Raw genomic sequence first — 16,558 nt, forward strand, 5'->3', positions numbered from 1 at the left:
GCTGCACATGGAGAGTCTGGGGACCCCCCTGGGCACTCTGACCGTTGGAGCCAAAGACCTCCCAGCAGGGCTGGTGATTGCAGCCAGGGAAGGGGGCAGGGTGTGATGGAGTGAGTGTCTGGGAGGGGTGCTGGGCTGTGAGGGTGTGGAGGGCTCTGGGCAGTGGGGGAGGTTTGTGTGTTTGGGGAGTGGGGGCCTGTTGGGGAACACTGGGCAGTGTGGGAGATCTTTGTGTGTCAGGGCACTGGGAAGTGGGAGTCTGTGTGGGGCATTGTGGGGCATTGTTTAGTTGGGGGGGTGGGGCTATGGGGAAGGGCATGGGGAGGGAAGGAGGGAGGGAGGAGAAACCTGTGCCCCTGGCCCCGTGGCTTCTGCTGGGGGCTGGAGCTGGGACCATGAGTCCTTGGGTCCTGGCCCCGTGGCTTGTGGTGTGGGCTGCAGCAGGGGCCGTGCACCCCTCTTGCAGCTTCCTAGGGCCGTCTGCCCCCTCCCATGGCTCCAGTCGGGGCTGTGCCCCTGTGGCTCTCCCCCACCTTCCCCCAGCTCGCCCAGTGTGTCCTGATATTTCACTCTTGCGATCTGGTCACCCTACTGACTCCCGCCCCACGGCCCCCTGCCAGCGCAGCCCCGGGCTCCCCCTCCCGCCTCCCCGCTCTGCCAGTGCCCCTCACTCCTGACCTGCAGCCCCGCCTATCCCCCCACAGCTCTGCTGCTACGCCGATGTAAGCGAAGGATGGGAAGCTCGCTCTGGGCCAGCCCCGCGGCTTGTGGAGGAATCACCCTGACACAGAAGCGAGCGTCTATCAGTCTTGCTATCGGCCCATAGCCCGCCAGATGGCCCTGGAGATTCAGGGCTATGGGCTGACGCGCAGGGTAGAAACCCCCGGCTGCAGACGCAGGCAGATTGTAGCCCATTAACCATGGGGCCAGCCCGGATTGCCAGGGGAGAGCTCCCCACCCTGCCCCGTGCAGTACAGCGCCCCCTAGTGCTGCCCTGGGGTGAGTTCCCCCTGCTAAGCCCACACACTCTGTTCCATACGGCTGTTGTGGCGTGTGACTGTCTTGCGGGTGTGTTAGTGTGGTAAGATTTTGTGCAGCTGTGCGGGGGGGGGGGGGGTAAGGAGGTGTTCCTCCTGCCCCCTGCTGGAGGGGACGAGCCCTGCGCGTGTGTGTAAGAACAGACTTACCTCCCTCCCCCTCCCCCACAGCTCCCCTCCCGCTGCTCTTGTGCGTGAGGGGTTGGGCACCCCTGTGTGGGTGTGTTACAATGCGGCATGAGGGAAGGGCCCTCACTGTGCATCTGCGCATCGCTGGCGGGTGGGGGGTTGTATATTTGCTAACAGAGCTCCTGTGCCATGAGATTTGCTGGGTCTCAGCCCCATTTGGAGAGGAGCCAACCTGCACCCAGCACCCCACCCTCCAGGAGCTGGACAAGCCATGGTGATTGAGCCCAGGAGAGGGGGCTGCACATCTGTTTACAGGGGGCTATATGGGGGACTCCTGCTCTGGGGAAGTCCCGGGGGAGCTGGGCGGGGGGGAGCTCCGTGGCAATGTCCCATGGCCTGGGACCTGGTGGTCCCTCCAGCTGCCCACGTGAGATCCCCCTGGCTGCCCCAGGCCCTGCCCGGCCCAGTTATCCATTAACCGCAGTTAATATCAGCGCCAGGGAGACACTGTTTGTTTACATGCCGGATTCACGCCCTGCAGTTAATTAAAAGTCGACAGAGACAATATGCTTGTGTTCTACTTCCTAGCCCTGGTCCCCTCCCATGGATAGAACCCAGGAGTCCTGGCCCCCAGCTCCCCCTACCCCCAACTCTAACCCATAGACCCCACTTCTGTCCCAGAACTGGTGATAGAACCAGGTGTCCCTAGCCTCTGTTTACCAGAAACTGGAATGGGCGACAGGGTTTGGATCACTTGATGATTCCCTGTTCTGCTCATTCCCTCTGGGACACCTGGGAGACAGGATACTGGGCTAGATGGACCTTTGGTCTGACCCAATCTAGCCGTTCTTATGTTCTTATAGAGTCCTGGTTCCCAGCCCCCCTGACTCTAACCCACTAGACCTGAAGAAAAATAAGAAAATAATCACTACTGGATAATAAATCAATAACTTTATTTAACATGTAGCTAAAGCCAGTGTCCCTGGAGGGCGCCAGATCCACCAGCGAAGGGAGGAAGTGCAGGACCTTGCGCGAGGGAGATCTCAGCTCTACGTCCGGACCTGGAACAGACCCACAGAGATCCGTGTCCATTGTACATGTGCCTGCTAATCGCCCATTCCCCACCAACAGTGTACTTGGAGGATAATAGGCCTACTACCACTGCAAAAGCCACTCTACCTTTAGACCACGTGAGCCCTTCACTGTGGTGCTAAAAGTCCTGCATTCATATCCTGCTCAATAACAGCCTATTCCTACCGCTGCTTGCACAGAGCGCCATGCGTTGATGGTGGAGGTCCAGAGTCCAAATCCTTCCCGTCCACATGGCAGATAACGGCCTTACTACTGCCGCCAACACACGGCACTGCTCCTTTACCTCAAGCAGTAGCATGCTGGGCTGCAGCCCCCTGTGTTCCAGTCTCACCGAGGCGGTAACCACATTTCCACAGAAGCCAGCACGCACGGATACCAGTGGCCAAGGAGGAGAAGCTCTCCACAGCTCCACAAAGGCAAACGCGGGGCCCTCACGGAGCCTGGCCCTTGTTCATCTGCCACTAAATGGTTCCCCTGAAATGGCACAAGCGCAGCCCAGCCTGTTTGCCCTCCCTTAAGCAACCCCCACTTGCAGTTACAGCCCCTAGTAGCTGGCTTGCTGGTGGGCCCAACCATGGAGAAGGAAAGACCCGGAGTGGATGGAGGGCACCAGGGGGACCCTCCAGCTGAAATAGATCTACATTTCACTTGTGAGCCATCATCAGCAAAGGAAGGCCCTTGACGCCATGGCGCCCCTGACACTGAGAGAGGCCGGATCCTTGAGGAAGTTGGGACACTCACTCCAAAGCTGAAGTAGGCCAAAGTCCGGAGGGCGCTTGGTCAACCGCTCGGTTGTGGCCCGGCAGTGGCAAAAGAAGGCCCTTGACACCATGGCGACCCCGACTTCAGGTCAGCCAAAGCCCTCTGGAGCCAAGTTTGGCCAGCCACATTGAAGCTCAAGTAGTCCAAAGCCTTGTGGAAGTTGGGCACCAACTTCAAGCCCCGCCGCACACGGCTGTCTAAGGAAGGACGGCCCTCTCGGGAGGTGCAGGGAAGGACAGAAGATGCTGTCCCTGGATCAAGTGCAGGATCTCTTGCTCCTGCAGAGCATGGGACAAGGAAGGCTCTGCGGAGGAAACAGCGAGTCGGTCTCACCCTGGGAGTCAAGTCGTTGACCCCTCAGTCTCGTCCCCACTGGCTGCCTCCACCTCTCTGCCCCCTTCCACACAGCGAGTCAAGCAGGGGAGATGGCACCGGGCCATGCAGGTGCTGAGTTTGTGCCACAGGCTGGTCAGGCACTTGGTGAAGGCCCGTTGGACGGCAGTGGAGGAGAAGTAGAAGATGGCGGGGTCCAAGGTGGCGTTGAGGGTGCTGAGGAGAAGAGCGTACACCCTCCAGTCAGGACTCTTATTCCTGACAAAGCCCACCACGTGGGACACATTGTAGGGGGCAAAGCAGACTATGAAGTTGAACAAGGTGGCCATGGCCAGGCCCACGGCCCGCTGCTTCCTCCCAGTCGGGATGTTGGGCAAGGTCATCAGGATGCGGACGAAGTTGACATAGCAGAAGATGGTGACAGTGAAGGGGAGGCAGAAGAGGACCAGGAAGAACTCCAGCCGGACAGGGAGGAGGACCTGGAGCTGGCTAGTGGTGAAATTATCATAGCAGTGGGACACGTGGTTGGAGGATGCAGTCCCGTTCTGGCTTTCGTCTAGGTATTGAACAACATAGATGATGCTGCAGTGGGCGCAGCCCATCACCCAAAAGACCACGGAGGCAGCGGTGGCATAGGCTGGCCGGCGCCGGAGCTTGTACTTGATGGGAAAGGCTACCCCCAAGTAGCGCTCAATGCTGACGGCCATGAGGAAGAGGGAGCTGATGTAGATGCTACTGTAAAAGAAGAAGTTGGTGAGAGGGCAGAGGAAAGTGGGCAAGGTCCACTTCCTCTGTGAGACAGCCTCCATCATCTTGAAGGGGAGGAAGATGAGGAGGAAGATGTCGGAGACAGTGAGGTTGAGGAGAAGGATGTCGATGGGGGCGGGTTTCTGGCGGACCTTCACCAGGAAGGTGTAGAAGGCCAGGAGGTTGGATGGGAGGCCGATCAGGAAGGTGAAGATGTAGATGGTGAGAACCACTGGGATGCAAATGGTCATACTCATCGTCTCGGCTTCTACAAAGGAGAAAAGGCTCATCAGCTGCTGAAGGAACCCAGGAGTCCCGGCTCCCAGCCCCCCCCCCACTCCAACCCACTAGATCCCGCTCCCCTGCCAGGCCTGGGGATTGAACCCAGGGGTCCTGGCTCCCAGCCCTCCTTACCTGTAACCGTGCGAACAAGCTCAGGGCTCCCGTTCCATAAGCTGACACTAGACATAAGACTGGAATTTATGTAGCCGGCTGCACTATTTATTTAGCTCAGTTTCCTGTTTATCCAGCGGCAGGCACGGAGGCGGGGGGGGCCAATGCTGGAGAGATCCACAGATCTGGGATGCACGAGATTGTGTTAGCAAACACACAGGGATGGGATGGGGGGGTGGGGAGCGAGCGGGCAGCTCAGAGGACAGGGAAGTGGCTGTTACTCAGAGGGAAATTTTCATAAATATCATCATCAAATGTGGGGTCTAGTGATCAGGGCGGGCTGGAAGCCAGGACTCCTGGGTTCTCTCCCTGGTTCTCAGGGGTGATTTTGTGGTTAAAATAAGGGATAAGGAGTCAATGCACAGAACGAGGAAACACAACCCAGGATTTTTGATCTTTCAACTCCACTCAACCCACTAGACCCCACTCCCCTCCCAGAACCAGGGAGAGAACCTAGGAGTCCTGGCTCCCCACTCCAGCCACTCAGCCATCCCAGTGACTCTGAAGAGCAGCGCGCCAGCTTTCCAGGGCCAAGGCATCCTGCACTCGTGCTCCAGACAGGCTGTAGATGCCCTTACATCAAGTTGCGATGGCCCCTCCTTCTCCAGGGTTCACATAGCTCTACCTCCACCTCCTAGCTGTGGGGAATCGATTGTTAAATAGCCTCATTACAGAGAAGTTAATAAGCCTCTCACGTAAAATACACCATTGTCTGAGCCGACTAGTCCCTCGCTCCCCTACTCACTGCAGGGCAGTCTAGTGGGTTAGAGTAGGGGGGGAGCCTGGGAGTCAGAACTCCTGGGTTCTGGATGATTAGGGCACATCCTAACCCCCCCCATAGCAGAGCTTTTCCCCCCCATGCCCCTCTATATCCATCTTTCTCCATACGCACCCCATATCTAGACAGGCTGTGGGTGCCCTCATGCCAAGCTGTGATGGGCCCCTCCTTCCCCAGGGTGCAGGTATCTCTACCCTGGCCTCCTAGCTGTGGGGATCGATCATTAAATAGCCTCATTAAGGAGACGTTAATACGTCTCCCATAAAGTAAACCATTGCCTGGGCCCGGCCATTCCTTCTGCCATCTGTAATCACTGCTCCTAGATCCCTTACCAATGACTGGGGGTCTAGTGGGCTGGAAGCCAGGACTCCTGCGTTCTATCTGCAGGTCTGGGAGGGGAGTGGGGGTCTAGTAGTTAGAGCTGGGGGAACGGGTGTCTCGGAGCCAGGATTCCTGGGTTCTATCCCCAGCTCCGGGAGGGGAGTGGGATCGGGGGGCCAGGGGAGAGGTCTGAGAGCCAGGACACCTAAGTTCTATGCGCAGCTCTGGGAGGGCTGTGGGTTCTACTAGTCAGAGCAGGAGCTGGGAGCCAGGACTCCTGGGTTCTCAGAATAGGGATAGGTGTATGTGCTAGCCAGCACAGCTCTCCTTGTCTTGCCCTCCTACAGTTCTTGTCAGTCCTTCCACTCTCTGCTCTCGGAGATAAATCCACTTCCTCTTCCAGTCTGGCTGGCTGCTCAGATGTGATGGCATGACATGGAACCACGATGAGTTCAGACCCATAGTCAGGTTCCCCGAGCCTTTGGTAATGGAGCCGCTGTCTGGGAGAGGAGGGATTGTCCCCTCCAGTCTTTTCCTCCAAGTGGGGGACCCATTCTGTGGGGGATGTAATGACCACGCCCTATATCCTGACTGGCACCTCCGCTGGGTGCCCCCCATATGTGCTGGGTGCCCCCCATATGTGGATTGCTGTGTTCACCTGTCTCAGTGTTCCCCTCTCCCTGTCCCCACCATGCACGTACTCAGCTGAGCTAGACAAATTTCCATCCCTCACTGCCTCACAGCCCTGATCGCTTGGTGGTGGGCGAGCGCGTTGCCAAATTAGGTCACAAACCTTCATCCCCATTTTACAGGTTGAAGAACAGAGCCAGACCAGGGAAAAGACCTGGCCATGCTGGGGAAAGAACCCAGGAGTCCTGGCTCCCCCCCCAGTCCCCGGCTCTAACCACTAGACCCCACTACCCTCCCAGAGCTGGGGCTAGAATCCAGTGGCCAGCTGAGGCATCCACTTCCCTTTTACTTTGTTGCTTGTTTGTTTCTTTTTAATGTCACAAAAGCAAAACTAAACTTTGCACAGATGCCTGGGCATGACTGGCAAAGGGAAATACACACTGGTCAGGGCTGGGAACAGAACCCAGGAGTCCTGCCTCCTGGCTTTAACCACTAGACCCCACTCCCCTCCTTACAAGCCCTGACCCAGGCAGCTAGAGAGCCCACCCTCACCTCCTTTCCAGCAGCTAGTGCCCTGGGAGCCTGCAGGAGGGCTGGAACCCAGGTGTCCGGGCTGGGAGCCACCCCAGGCACTGTGTCAGGGACGAGCTGGTGGCTGGTCTCCTGCGTCTGGCTGGGGAGTGAGTTTTCTGTAGCCCAAGCAGCTGCTTATGTTGTGCCCGTGGCTTCACCCCAGGAAACCCCACTGGTCCCTTTCCTCAGAAATCCACGCAGAAAGCATGAGAAATGCAATCGTTACTTCCTCATGCGAGGTGTGAACCAGCACGTCTTCAAGGGAGTGTGAGCCTCCCCCGCCACAGGTCAGCTACTGCACCCGGCTGGGGGCAAGGCCCCGTGGGTTCTCTCCCCAGCTCAGGCAGGGGAGTGGGGTCTGGTGGTTAGAGCAGTGAAGGGCTGATAGCCAGGACTCCTGGGCTCTGGAAGAGGAGTGAGGTCTAATGGTTCAACCACAGGGCACTGGAAGAAAGTCTGCACTGGATTTATGGCTGTTTCCCGGGCTGCAACATCTTTCTAAAACAAGCAAATCCGAGTTCATATTTCTTCGCTCGGGCTCCGGGGCGCATGAAAACCCTGCGTAGAGCACCGAGACATGCACAAGAGCATGAGAGGGAATCCCTACTGACTGCTAAAGACAGAGACAATGAGGCCAGATCCCAGCTGGGGTCTTTTGCCAGGAGAGCCCTTGGCTCAGATGTCCTGGCTCCCAGCCCCCTGCTCTAACCCCTAGAACCACTCCCATCTCAGACCCAGCGAGAGAACCCAGGAGTCCTGGCTCCCAGCCCCCCCTGCTCTGACCAGCAGTTCTCAGTTCATTTTAGTGAGGTTGCCAGGGCTCGTGTTTGACTCACTGGGGCCCATGGGGGAAAGCCCGAGCCCCTGCCAGAGCCGCGGCACAGCCGAAGCCTGAGCCCGAGCTGGTTATAAAGATTGTCTACAGTAGCAACCCGCTTCTGACAACAGCAAAAGAGGACATGACCAGTGCCGTGTATTAACGATTGAGTAACACAGGGCACTGGGGTCATGTAGTCATTTTTGTTGTCAGAAGAGGGGCGTGGTGCAATGAATTTTGAGAATCTCTGCACTAGATCTTCCCTGCTCCCTGCCCAGAGTCCTGGTTCCCAGCACCCCTGCTCTGACCACTAGATCCTACTCCCCTCCCACAGGTTGGAACAGAACGCAGAAGTCCTGGCTCCCAGCCCCTGCCAGCAGCTCCAACCTGTAGACCCCAAGCAGAGGAGCTGAATCCTGCCTGCCCCATGGTGGTAGGTTGCCCTATTAGCTGCAGGGAGGTTGGGCAGGGCCAGTTCCGCCCTCGGCGAGACAGGAGGAAATGGCTGCCCACAGCAGCTGCTGGAGCTTGTGCTGCAGCCAGTGCAGGGCCCCTATGGTCAGGGCTGATATGGGGCCTTTGTAAAACCCTCAGCACCCAGACTTTTGGAAAATCAAATGGAGCTGCAAGCTTCTGCCTACGAAATTTCCACAGATTTCCTCTAGGGAGCGCTGGGCCCAATCTGACCCCAGGGCGATGACCGGCTGGCTTGGGGGAGTGGGACATGGGGAATCATGAGAGATGGAGTAGGGAGCATTTAGCCAGCTGGTGCCAGAGGGAGGGGCTAACCCTGAGAGCCCCCTCCTTTCCCCTTGCCTATCCCGACTCCCGGCCCCACCTGCTCTAACGCACTAGGCCGCCCTCTTCTCCTGGAGCTGGGGATAGAACCCAGGAGTCCTGGCTCCCAGCCCCCTTCGTTCCAACCCACTAGAACTTGAGAGCCCTGACTCCCGGGCTCTCACGTCTCACCCTGCCTTCGCCATGACCCCGGGGGGCTGCGGTGGGTGTCCAGGGGCCAGCTGGTGGCCGTGACGCAAGGCAAGACAGGCCTGCTGGGAGATGTAGTAGGGGCTACACACAAGGACCCCAATGCCGGGCTTGCTCTGGCCCCCCTTCCCTTGCCCAGCTCCGAGAAACAGACCCCCCCCCGCCCCAAGACACAGAGAACCGGTTCCACCTCACACAGGACGCCCCTGGCATCTCACATTGGACGTCCGCCACCCGGTCGGGGTTATGTTGCGTCAATGGGTTTTTTTATTATTGATGCCTGGGTTTATTATTTCTTAATGAGCCGGCTGGGAAAAATCTCCTCAGAATATTGCTTAAAGAGTCATAAATTTCTTCATGAGCAAAGGGCCCTTTGGGTGAGGTTTGTCTCCACCAGCCCTCAGCGTCCGAATGGCAGCCAGCGGGGATAGAATTTAAGGCCAGAAGGGACCCCCACCCACCAGTCAGTTTAACTCAGATACATCTGTATTAAGTCCTGTGATGGGGTTGCTGCCTTCAGGGCACTCCCTTGTGGCATGGGGTGGCCCTACCGCAGCCCTGCCTCAGTTTCCTTCTTTTCAGGGGTTGTCAATAAACTCCACCCAGACATTTGTCTTGGCCCATAACCCCACTGGTTTGTTCCCACAGAGCCTTGATGATAAAGTCCTCAACATCCTGATATGGGTCCTTCCCGGCTCTCCAGCCAGCCCCCTACTTGCCCTGCTCTGGGAGGTGACTCTCTGCCCCCCTAGGTAGAGTCTTTTCCCGCCTGGATTCTGAGGATCTCCTGCAGGAGCCTTCTCCAGGCCTCTGCCAAAATCTCTGCCTTCCCCACATCTTGCTGCTGTGGCCTCTCCATCATCTAGGGACGCAGATTGGCCACGTTGCCGGGGGGCTGGGCCCCATCTCCCTTGAAAGGGCCCCTCCCCCCCGTGAAAAGCCCAAAGACTCCAGTTGGACTAGACTGTTAGAGGGTTTTCCCTTCACCTTCTCCCCTGGTTCTTGTCACGCAGACAGAAAGCAGAAGACCAGAAGTCCAAAGTGCAGATCGTTATTGGGGTTAGTTCCAAGTAAGTTCTACATGCCAACAGAGTCTGCTCCCCAGTGTCCCCCTTCCCAGCTCTGATGCTGCAGAGCCCAGACTGTGTCCCCGTTCCCCATTCCCATCTCCTCCTTCTTAGCAGGCGCCAGTATACCTGCAACGGATGCTTTAACTGTTCTTATCTGTTCCCATTGTACTAACAAACCCTGAAGCAACACACACAAAGCCTTTGTTCTTTGTTCACACATATTTGTATAAGAAAGAAGAGCAGCAAAAAGTTAAACCCAAAATTCTATCTCCGGCTGACAAACAAGCCTAGATCCGAACACTCTGCCCCTTTCTTTTCTTTTCTTCTGGGATCCACCTGCCCAGGTGTCCCAGGAAAAGCATCGGACATATGGCGGCACATTGCCTGATAGCACCAGGTATCAAGATGCAATGTGTCAGTGCTCCATTTGCCCCACTGCCCCCTGGGCAGTATAGCATCCTGCACCTTCCCTCATACGGACACTCTGCACGTATATTCCAATGAGTGTGTCAGACTCCCCATAGTGATGGGTCCAAGCAGGTTGGGTGTGGGTTATCTGTTACACTTTGGTGGAGGGCCTCTTACATTACTCATATGTGACAATCAGTGGTTGTGCTTTGTGGGCTGTGTCCCCCGAACTGCGCTATACATTGCAGGATTAGTATACTTAACAATGGGCCAACAACCATAACGATTCACAGTAACATTGAGAGCCCTAACCATTGTAATGTAGTCCATCATCCGGGCCACCACCAGGAACACTGCTTCTCCCCCTCTGACTGGGTTAAGATCTTGTAGCACCATTCTGGAATGTATATTTTAAATGTGTCCCGTTGTTGGCAGTTGCATCCAACTGCTCCTGCAGTCTTTGCATGATTTTGTCCATATTATGAGTCCATTGGATAGTCACAGAGATATGGGGTATTGTCCAAACCAGTTCGACCACTTGACATGGAATCGGGTAGTATGCGCTGGTTCAGTTATTTACAGCAATGAGTTCCACAGATCCATTCATGCACCAAAGTCCCGATTGCAGCATGTAGGTGTGTGTAACTTGGTCATGTGCTGGTGCAATTGTGCTCCCTAGTGTTGTGTACATTCCCTGCAAAACACCCCATGCACCATATACATCACCCCTAATGGCCTCCATTTGCAACAGGCCATTGGTTCTGCTCCTCTGTGGCCACTGTGGAGGGACACTCCCAAATATTTTTATGGACAAACAATTGTTCAACTGAATTATTCAATTTACCCCATTCCACTTTCCCCATCTAGCCCCCAATGGGTCCCAGCGAGCCTCTTCCTTCCTAGTTACTCCCATAGGGCTCATGGGGACCCACCTTAGTTGCCGTCCCATTCCAAGGTACCATGGTAACTATTACACAGGTGCTAGCCCCCGAGTTGAGCATTTTGCATCCCCATACACACCTGCCTCAAGGGAGGCCTTCTGAAGCCATCCCCCACCCACGTCACAAGGGTTTCTGTTCACTGAATTAACTGTAGGCTCACCTCTGCCACCCTCTTTCACCCCGTTGTGATTGCAGACAGTTGCCAGTCATTCATTGATTTGCTGCTGAAGTTTTACATTTCGGCTTATCAGTTGCTTAGTTACCCAACTGCCCCCCAGGTTCCATATACCCAACCCTATGCTTCCCGCTCCCCCGAAACCCTCTCCAGCGACGATTCCATGTGTGTCCCCTCACCCAGCACTGAAATTGCTGCTTCAACCCTTCTATGGATGTGCTGCAGTTGGGGTGTACTCGGTCCACCCACCATTCTCTGGGGTGAACCACCCACCCATGTAATGGACTGGAAAGACACACTGAAGAACGCTGGTTGAACCCACTCCCACAGTGGCTCCCAAATGTTTGCCCATCGGGGGGGTATTTCTGGCTCCAGGCTGCGGCCAGTTTAGATCAGGGTTTTCCCAGCTTGGCCTCCATATAAACTGTAGGGTTACATTCTGCAAAGTGGTTAAATTGTCCTATACCCAACGTCCCGCGGAGACTTTATGATATGTACGTCATAACTGAATGTCCTGGGGTTTTCCTCTGTGGAGGTATCATTATGATTACCCATGGTAATATCACACCCCAATTGTGGGATCCCATAACCCAAACACCCCAGGAGGTTAGAGGGTTATATTTTTGGGGCCCTCTGTGACAAACCACATGCCCAGATGACTGTGTTTCCCACTGTCATTGATCATGGCATAGCCTAGGGAATACCATGCAATATTTCCTGATAAATTTGATATTCTCCACTGTGTTAGGACCCCTTCCCATCCAATCCATACACCACATACCGGCACTCCCATGGGGGAGGGGGGATCAGAGGTACAATTTCCTATGGGTAAATCCTTAAAGTCCTTATTTGCCTCATTACCACAACTTGGGGGTGTAGCATTCCATGTGTTTCCCCTCATTGCCACCTCATGTTGCGGGATCTGGGCAGGGTTTACAACAGCAACCATTGTGATTAGCAGCGATTGTTTGATCCTGGGCCAGGGGGTCCTTATTTTCTCTTTGTGGGTCCACCTGTTAGATGCATGCAACAGAATTTATCCATCCTCCTTTTTAACCCCCATTCTGTGCCTTCTTATTTGCATGCAATGAATCCATTCCCGCCCTCCATTCTCTGTTCCCAATAGCAGCAGGCTGGGCCCCAATTGGTCAAAGACGAGGTAAGGCCCCTCCGTTTAGGAGCTGGGAATGGAGGTGTTCTCCTGGAATGTGGTCCATCGCTTGATTTCCCCCTGTGGGCAGACCGTGCTCTCCAGGCAGGTTATACCATACGTTGACCTTTGCTGCTATATGTGTTAACTCTCCTTGTACAATATTCACCAACATAACGGTCAGAATAAGACAAACAACACAAAACACACAACACAATCTACGTCACGACAGTAGACCCACGGTGTTCTGGATTGTTCTTCCACTGGTGCCAGCCTGCCTGCAGAGTGTCTGAAAAACAAAAGAAACATTTCCCAACCCCCTGGTGGGGACAGATTATTGCTTAAAAATACCCCTTCCTTTTACCAATCTCCTTGCTGACTGCAGGAAAAACAGAATTATCTCCAGATTTTCCTTGTTTTATTCTAAAGACAGGGTAGTGAATTATCCCACTGTTCATTTATGAAATTCATGAGGTGGGGTGTACCTCAGTTTCCCTTTGTGCACAACAGACCTCGTTTGTAATGGTTTTTCTGCTGTGCCAAGCTTTAAAGTTATTCACAGGTAATAGTTGAGAGACAGCGTTACCATGAGACCTTTGACATGCGATTTGCTTTCAATTACCGTTTTTAGCATGCTTAAAAATTCCCCCACAAAAAATCATACACATTATACACTGTTACAAGATTACTCCCAAGCATTTATGCCAAGGTTAAACACTGTGACAGTCTGATTACTTAGAGCCACGTCCAGGCTCAGTGTTTCTGACATTGGTTCTTTTGTACATTTCACCCTTCAGAGGCGCCGGAGGGAACAGAGTGTGAGCACTCAGCGGGGTGAACTCACTGCCAACCCCAGGGCGGCACTAGGGGGCACTGTCCTGCAGGGCGCAGGATGGGGGCTCTCCCCAGCAGCCAGGGTGGGCTGCTCCCATGGTTTATCGGCTACAATCTGCCTTCGCTTGCAGCTGGGGGTTTCTACCCTGCACTTCTGTGCATAGCCCTGAATCTCCAGGGCCATCTGGCAGGCTAAGGGCTGATAGCAAGACTGATAGATGCTCGCTTCTGTGTCGGGGTGATTTCACCATAAGCAACAGGGCTGGCCCTGAGCGAGCTTCCCATCATTTGCTTACGTTGGAGCATCGGCAGAGCTGTGGGGGGATGGGGAGTCGCCCAGGACTGGGGTAGCAGGAGGCTGCAGGACGGGAGTGAGAGGCACCAGCGGAGCAGGGGAAGCCGCAGGCTGGGAGAACAGGGGGCTGCAAGCGGAATTGGGCTTTCATTTTTGGAGCCTTGAGGGTTTGGGTTTGTTTGCTTTGGAGGAGGCTGATTTGGCCTTCAAAGCCAGCTGGGCTGGGCTGCCTCCCCTCCAAGGCCTTAGGCCTGGACACTCTGCTTACATGCCATGCGGGGCCCTGGGCAGAGCCGGGGGGGGAGGCAGGATCTGCTGCTGCTCAGTGAGCTCCGGGTGGGGCTCTGAAGCTGTCACACAAGAGCTGGTGCCGCTGGGCCCTGCCTCACTCCATCCCCCCTCCCACGCTTGTTCTCCCCCACCATCACTCACTTTCACTGGGTGGGGGTTGGGGTGCGGGAGGGGGTGAGGGCTCTGGCTGGGGGTGCAGGATCTGGGCTGGGGCCAGAAATGAGGGGTTCAGAGTGCAGGAACTCTGGGGTCTGGGCTGGGGCGGGAGGCTGGGCTGTGCGAGGGGGTGAGGGCTCTGGGAGGGAGTTTGGCTGTGGAAGGGGGCTCAGGGCTGGGGTTGGTGGTTGGGGTGTTGGGGGGGGTGTGGGCTCTGAGAGGGAGTTAGCGTGCGGGAGGGGGTTCCAACCTGGGCCAGGGGGTTGGGGTGCAGGAGGAGGTTCAGAGTGCAGGCTCTGGGAGGAAGTTTCGGTATGGGAGGGGGCTCAGGGCTGGGGCAGGGGGTTGGAGTACAGGCTTTGGGAGGGAGTTAGGGTGTGGAGGGGGTTCCGATCTGGGGCAGGGGGGGTTGGGGTGGGAGGGGGTTTGGAGTGCGGGCTCCAGGAGGGAGTTTGGGTACGGGAGGCAGCTCAGGGCTGGGGCAGAGGTTTGGGATGCAGGCTTTGGGAGGGTGTTTGTGGGTGTTTGTGGGTGACCTTTAATATGAGATCTTACATGGCATGCTTTGTATGACATATAACAATCATATGACATGGGTGAATATGGGGTTTCAGGGTGTTCCTTTGGGGTACAGAGTGCCACAGAGGGGAGTGGGATCTAGTGGTTTGGAGCAGGAGGGGCTGGAGCCAGGACTCATGGGTTCTATCCCCAGTGCTGGGAGGGGAGTGGGATCTAGTGGGTTGGAGGAGAAGGGGGCTGGCTACCAGGACTCCTGTTGTTCCTTCGGCAGCTGATGAGCCTGTTCTCCTTTGAAGGAGCCAAGAAGATGAGTTCAAATGTTTACATCCTGTTGGTTCTCACTGTCTACATCTTCACCTTCCTGAGCGGCCTCCCATCCAACCTCCTGGCCTTCTACACCTTCCTGGTGAAGGTCTGCCAGAAACCCACCCCCCGACGACATCCTTCTCCTCAACCTCTGACATCTTCCTCCTCATCTTGCTCCCCTTCAAGATGGTGGAGGCTGCCTCAGGCCTGGAGTAGCCCTTGCCCATTTTCCTCTGCCCACTCACCAGCTTCTTCTTCTACAGTAGCATCTACATCAGCTCCCTTTTCTTCATGGCCGTCAACATTGATCGTTACCTTTGGGTTGCCTTTCCCATCAAGTACAAGCTCCAGCGTCGTCCAGCTTATGCTGTCGCCAGCTCCGTGGTCTTCTGGGTGTTGGGCTGCGCCCACTGCAGCATCGTATACATTGTCCAATACGAGGTCCTGAGCCCCAATGGGACTGTGACCTCCAATAACAAGTCCCACTGCTACAAAGTTTTCTCCCCTATGCATCTCCAGATCCTCCTCCCTGTCTGCCTGGAGTTCTTCATTGTCCTCTTCTGTCTCCCCTTCACCATCACCATCTTCTGCTACGTCAACCTCGTCCGCATCCTGGTGGCCTTGCCCAACATCACAGCCCGGAGGAAGCAGCGAGCCGTGGGCCTGGCTCTGGCCACCTTGTTCAACTTCATAGTCTGCTTCGGCCCCTACAACCCGTCCCATGTGGTGGGCTTTGTTCAGAACGAGAGCCCTCTCTGGAGGGTGTGCACTCTTCTCCTCAGCACCCTCAACGCCTGCCATCTTCTACTTCTCCTCCACTGCCGTCCAACGGGCCTTCGCCAAGTGCCTGGCTGCCCTGTGCACAAACTCAGTGCCATCTTGGCCCGGTGCCATCTCCCCTGCTTGACTGGCTGCACGGAAGGAGGCAGAGAGGTGGAGGCAGCCAGTGGGGACGAGACTGAGGGGTCAACGACTTGACTCTCAGGGTGAGACCGACTCTCTGTTTCCTCCGTAGAGCCTTCCTTGTCCCATGCTCCGCGGGAGCAAGAGATCCTGCACTTGAGCCAGGGACGGCATCTTCTGTCCTTCTCTGCACCTCCCGAGAGGGCCGTCCTTCCTTAGACAGCAGCGTGCGGCGGGGCTTGAAGTTGGTGCCCAACTTCCACAAGGCTTTGGCCTACTTGAGCTTCAGTGTGGTTGTCCAAACTTTCACAAGGGTTTGGCCCACCTCAGGTTGGGGTCAAGGTCCTTCCTTTGCCACTGCTGGGCCACGAGCAGTACCGGGTTTACAATGGCACCAATGGGAGCAGGCCCACACTTAGAAGGGGCCATGGTGCCGGGACCGTGCCCCCCCCGCTGCACCCCAAGGCACCACCCCCATTCAGCCTCTTCCTCCCAATCCTCTGCTCGCTGTTCGCCCCTCTCTGCCTCCTCCCCAGCTTCCCCTGAATCAGTCCTCTCCTCCCCTTATGCCCCATGCGAGCGGTGGGCAGGGACTCGGGGAGAAGAGGACAAGTGGGACCAGGGCCTCAAGGGAGAAGAGGCTGAGCAGGGTCGGGGCTTTGGGGCAGAGAGAGGGGCGGGGCCATGGTCCGGGCACCGGGGCCCACAAAAGATTAATTCGGCCCTGGCCATGAGCGGTTGGCCAAACTCCCACTGGACTTCAGCCGCCCTCAGTTTCGGAGTGGGTGCCCAACTTCCTCAAGGATCTGGCCTCGCTCAGTGTCAGGGTTGACATGGCGTCAAGGGCCTTC

The 16,558-nt window shown here is 56.1% G+C and overlaps 1 protein-coding gene and 1 pseudogene across 2 annotated transcripts; one reads left to right on the top strand and one right to left on the bottom strand.

The window, feature by feature from the left end:
• Positions 1-2,102: 2,102 nt before the first annotated feature.
• On the bottom strand, positions 2,103-7,017 carry LOC119848154 (free fatty acid receptor 2-like). 2 transcript variants are annotated; one of them, XM_038383571.2, is made up of 3 exons: positions 6,835-7,017; positions 4,515-4,678; positions 2,103-4,368 (listed from the first exon to the last, which is right to left on the bottom strand). In XM_038383571.2, exons 2-3 carry the CDS (start codon positions 4,567-4,569, stop codon positions 3,362-3,364), a joined length of 1,062 nt encoding a protein of 353 aa, XP_038239499.1. In that variant the 5' UTR covers positions 4,570-4,678; positions 6,835-7,017; the 3' UTR covers positions 2,103-3,361. The 2 variants fall into 2 exon arrangements, with proteins under 2 accessions (XP_038239499.1, XP_038239500.1); XM_038383572.2 differs by lacking the exon at positions 4,515-4,678.
• A 7,755-nt stretch (positions 7,018-14,772) lies between these two features.
• Positions 14,773-16,088, top strand: LOC119848153 (annotated as a pseudogene).
• The last annotated feature ends 470 nt before the right edge of the window (positions 16,089-16,558 follow it).

The sequence above is a fragment of the Dermochelys coriacea genome, chromosome 24 (genome assembly GCF_009764565.3).
Source record: "Dermochelys coriacea isolate rDerCor1 chromosome 24, rDerCor1.pri.v4, whole genome shotgun sequence".
NCBI classification, from domain to species: domain Eukaryota; kingdom Metazoa; phylum Chordata; order Testudines; family Dermochelyidae; genus Dermochelys; species Dermochelys coriacea.

Excerpts from the sequence above, each read along its gene's own strand:
- LOC119848154 (XM_038383571.2), bottom strand. The coding sequence starts at position 4,569 with ATGTCTAGTGTCAGCTTATGGAACGGGAGCCCTGAGCTTGTTCGCACG. Across the intron at positions 4,369-4,514 it reads GCTTGTTCGCACGGTTACAG|AAGCCGAGACGATGAGTATG; the intron begins GTAAGGAGGGCT and ends TCTCCTTTGTAG.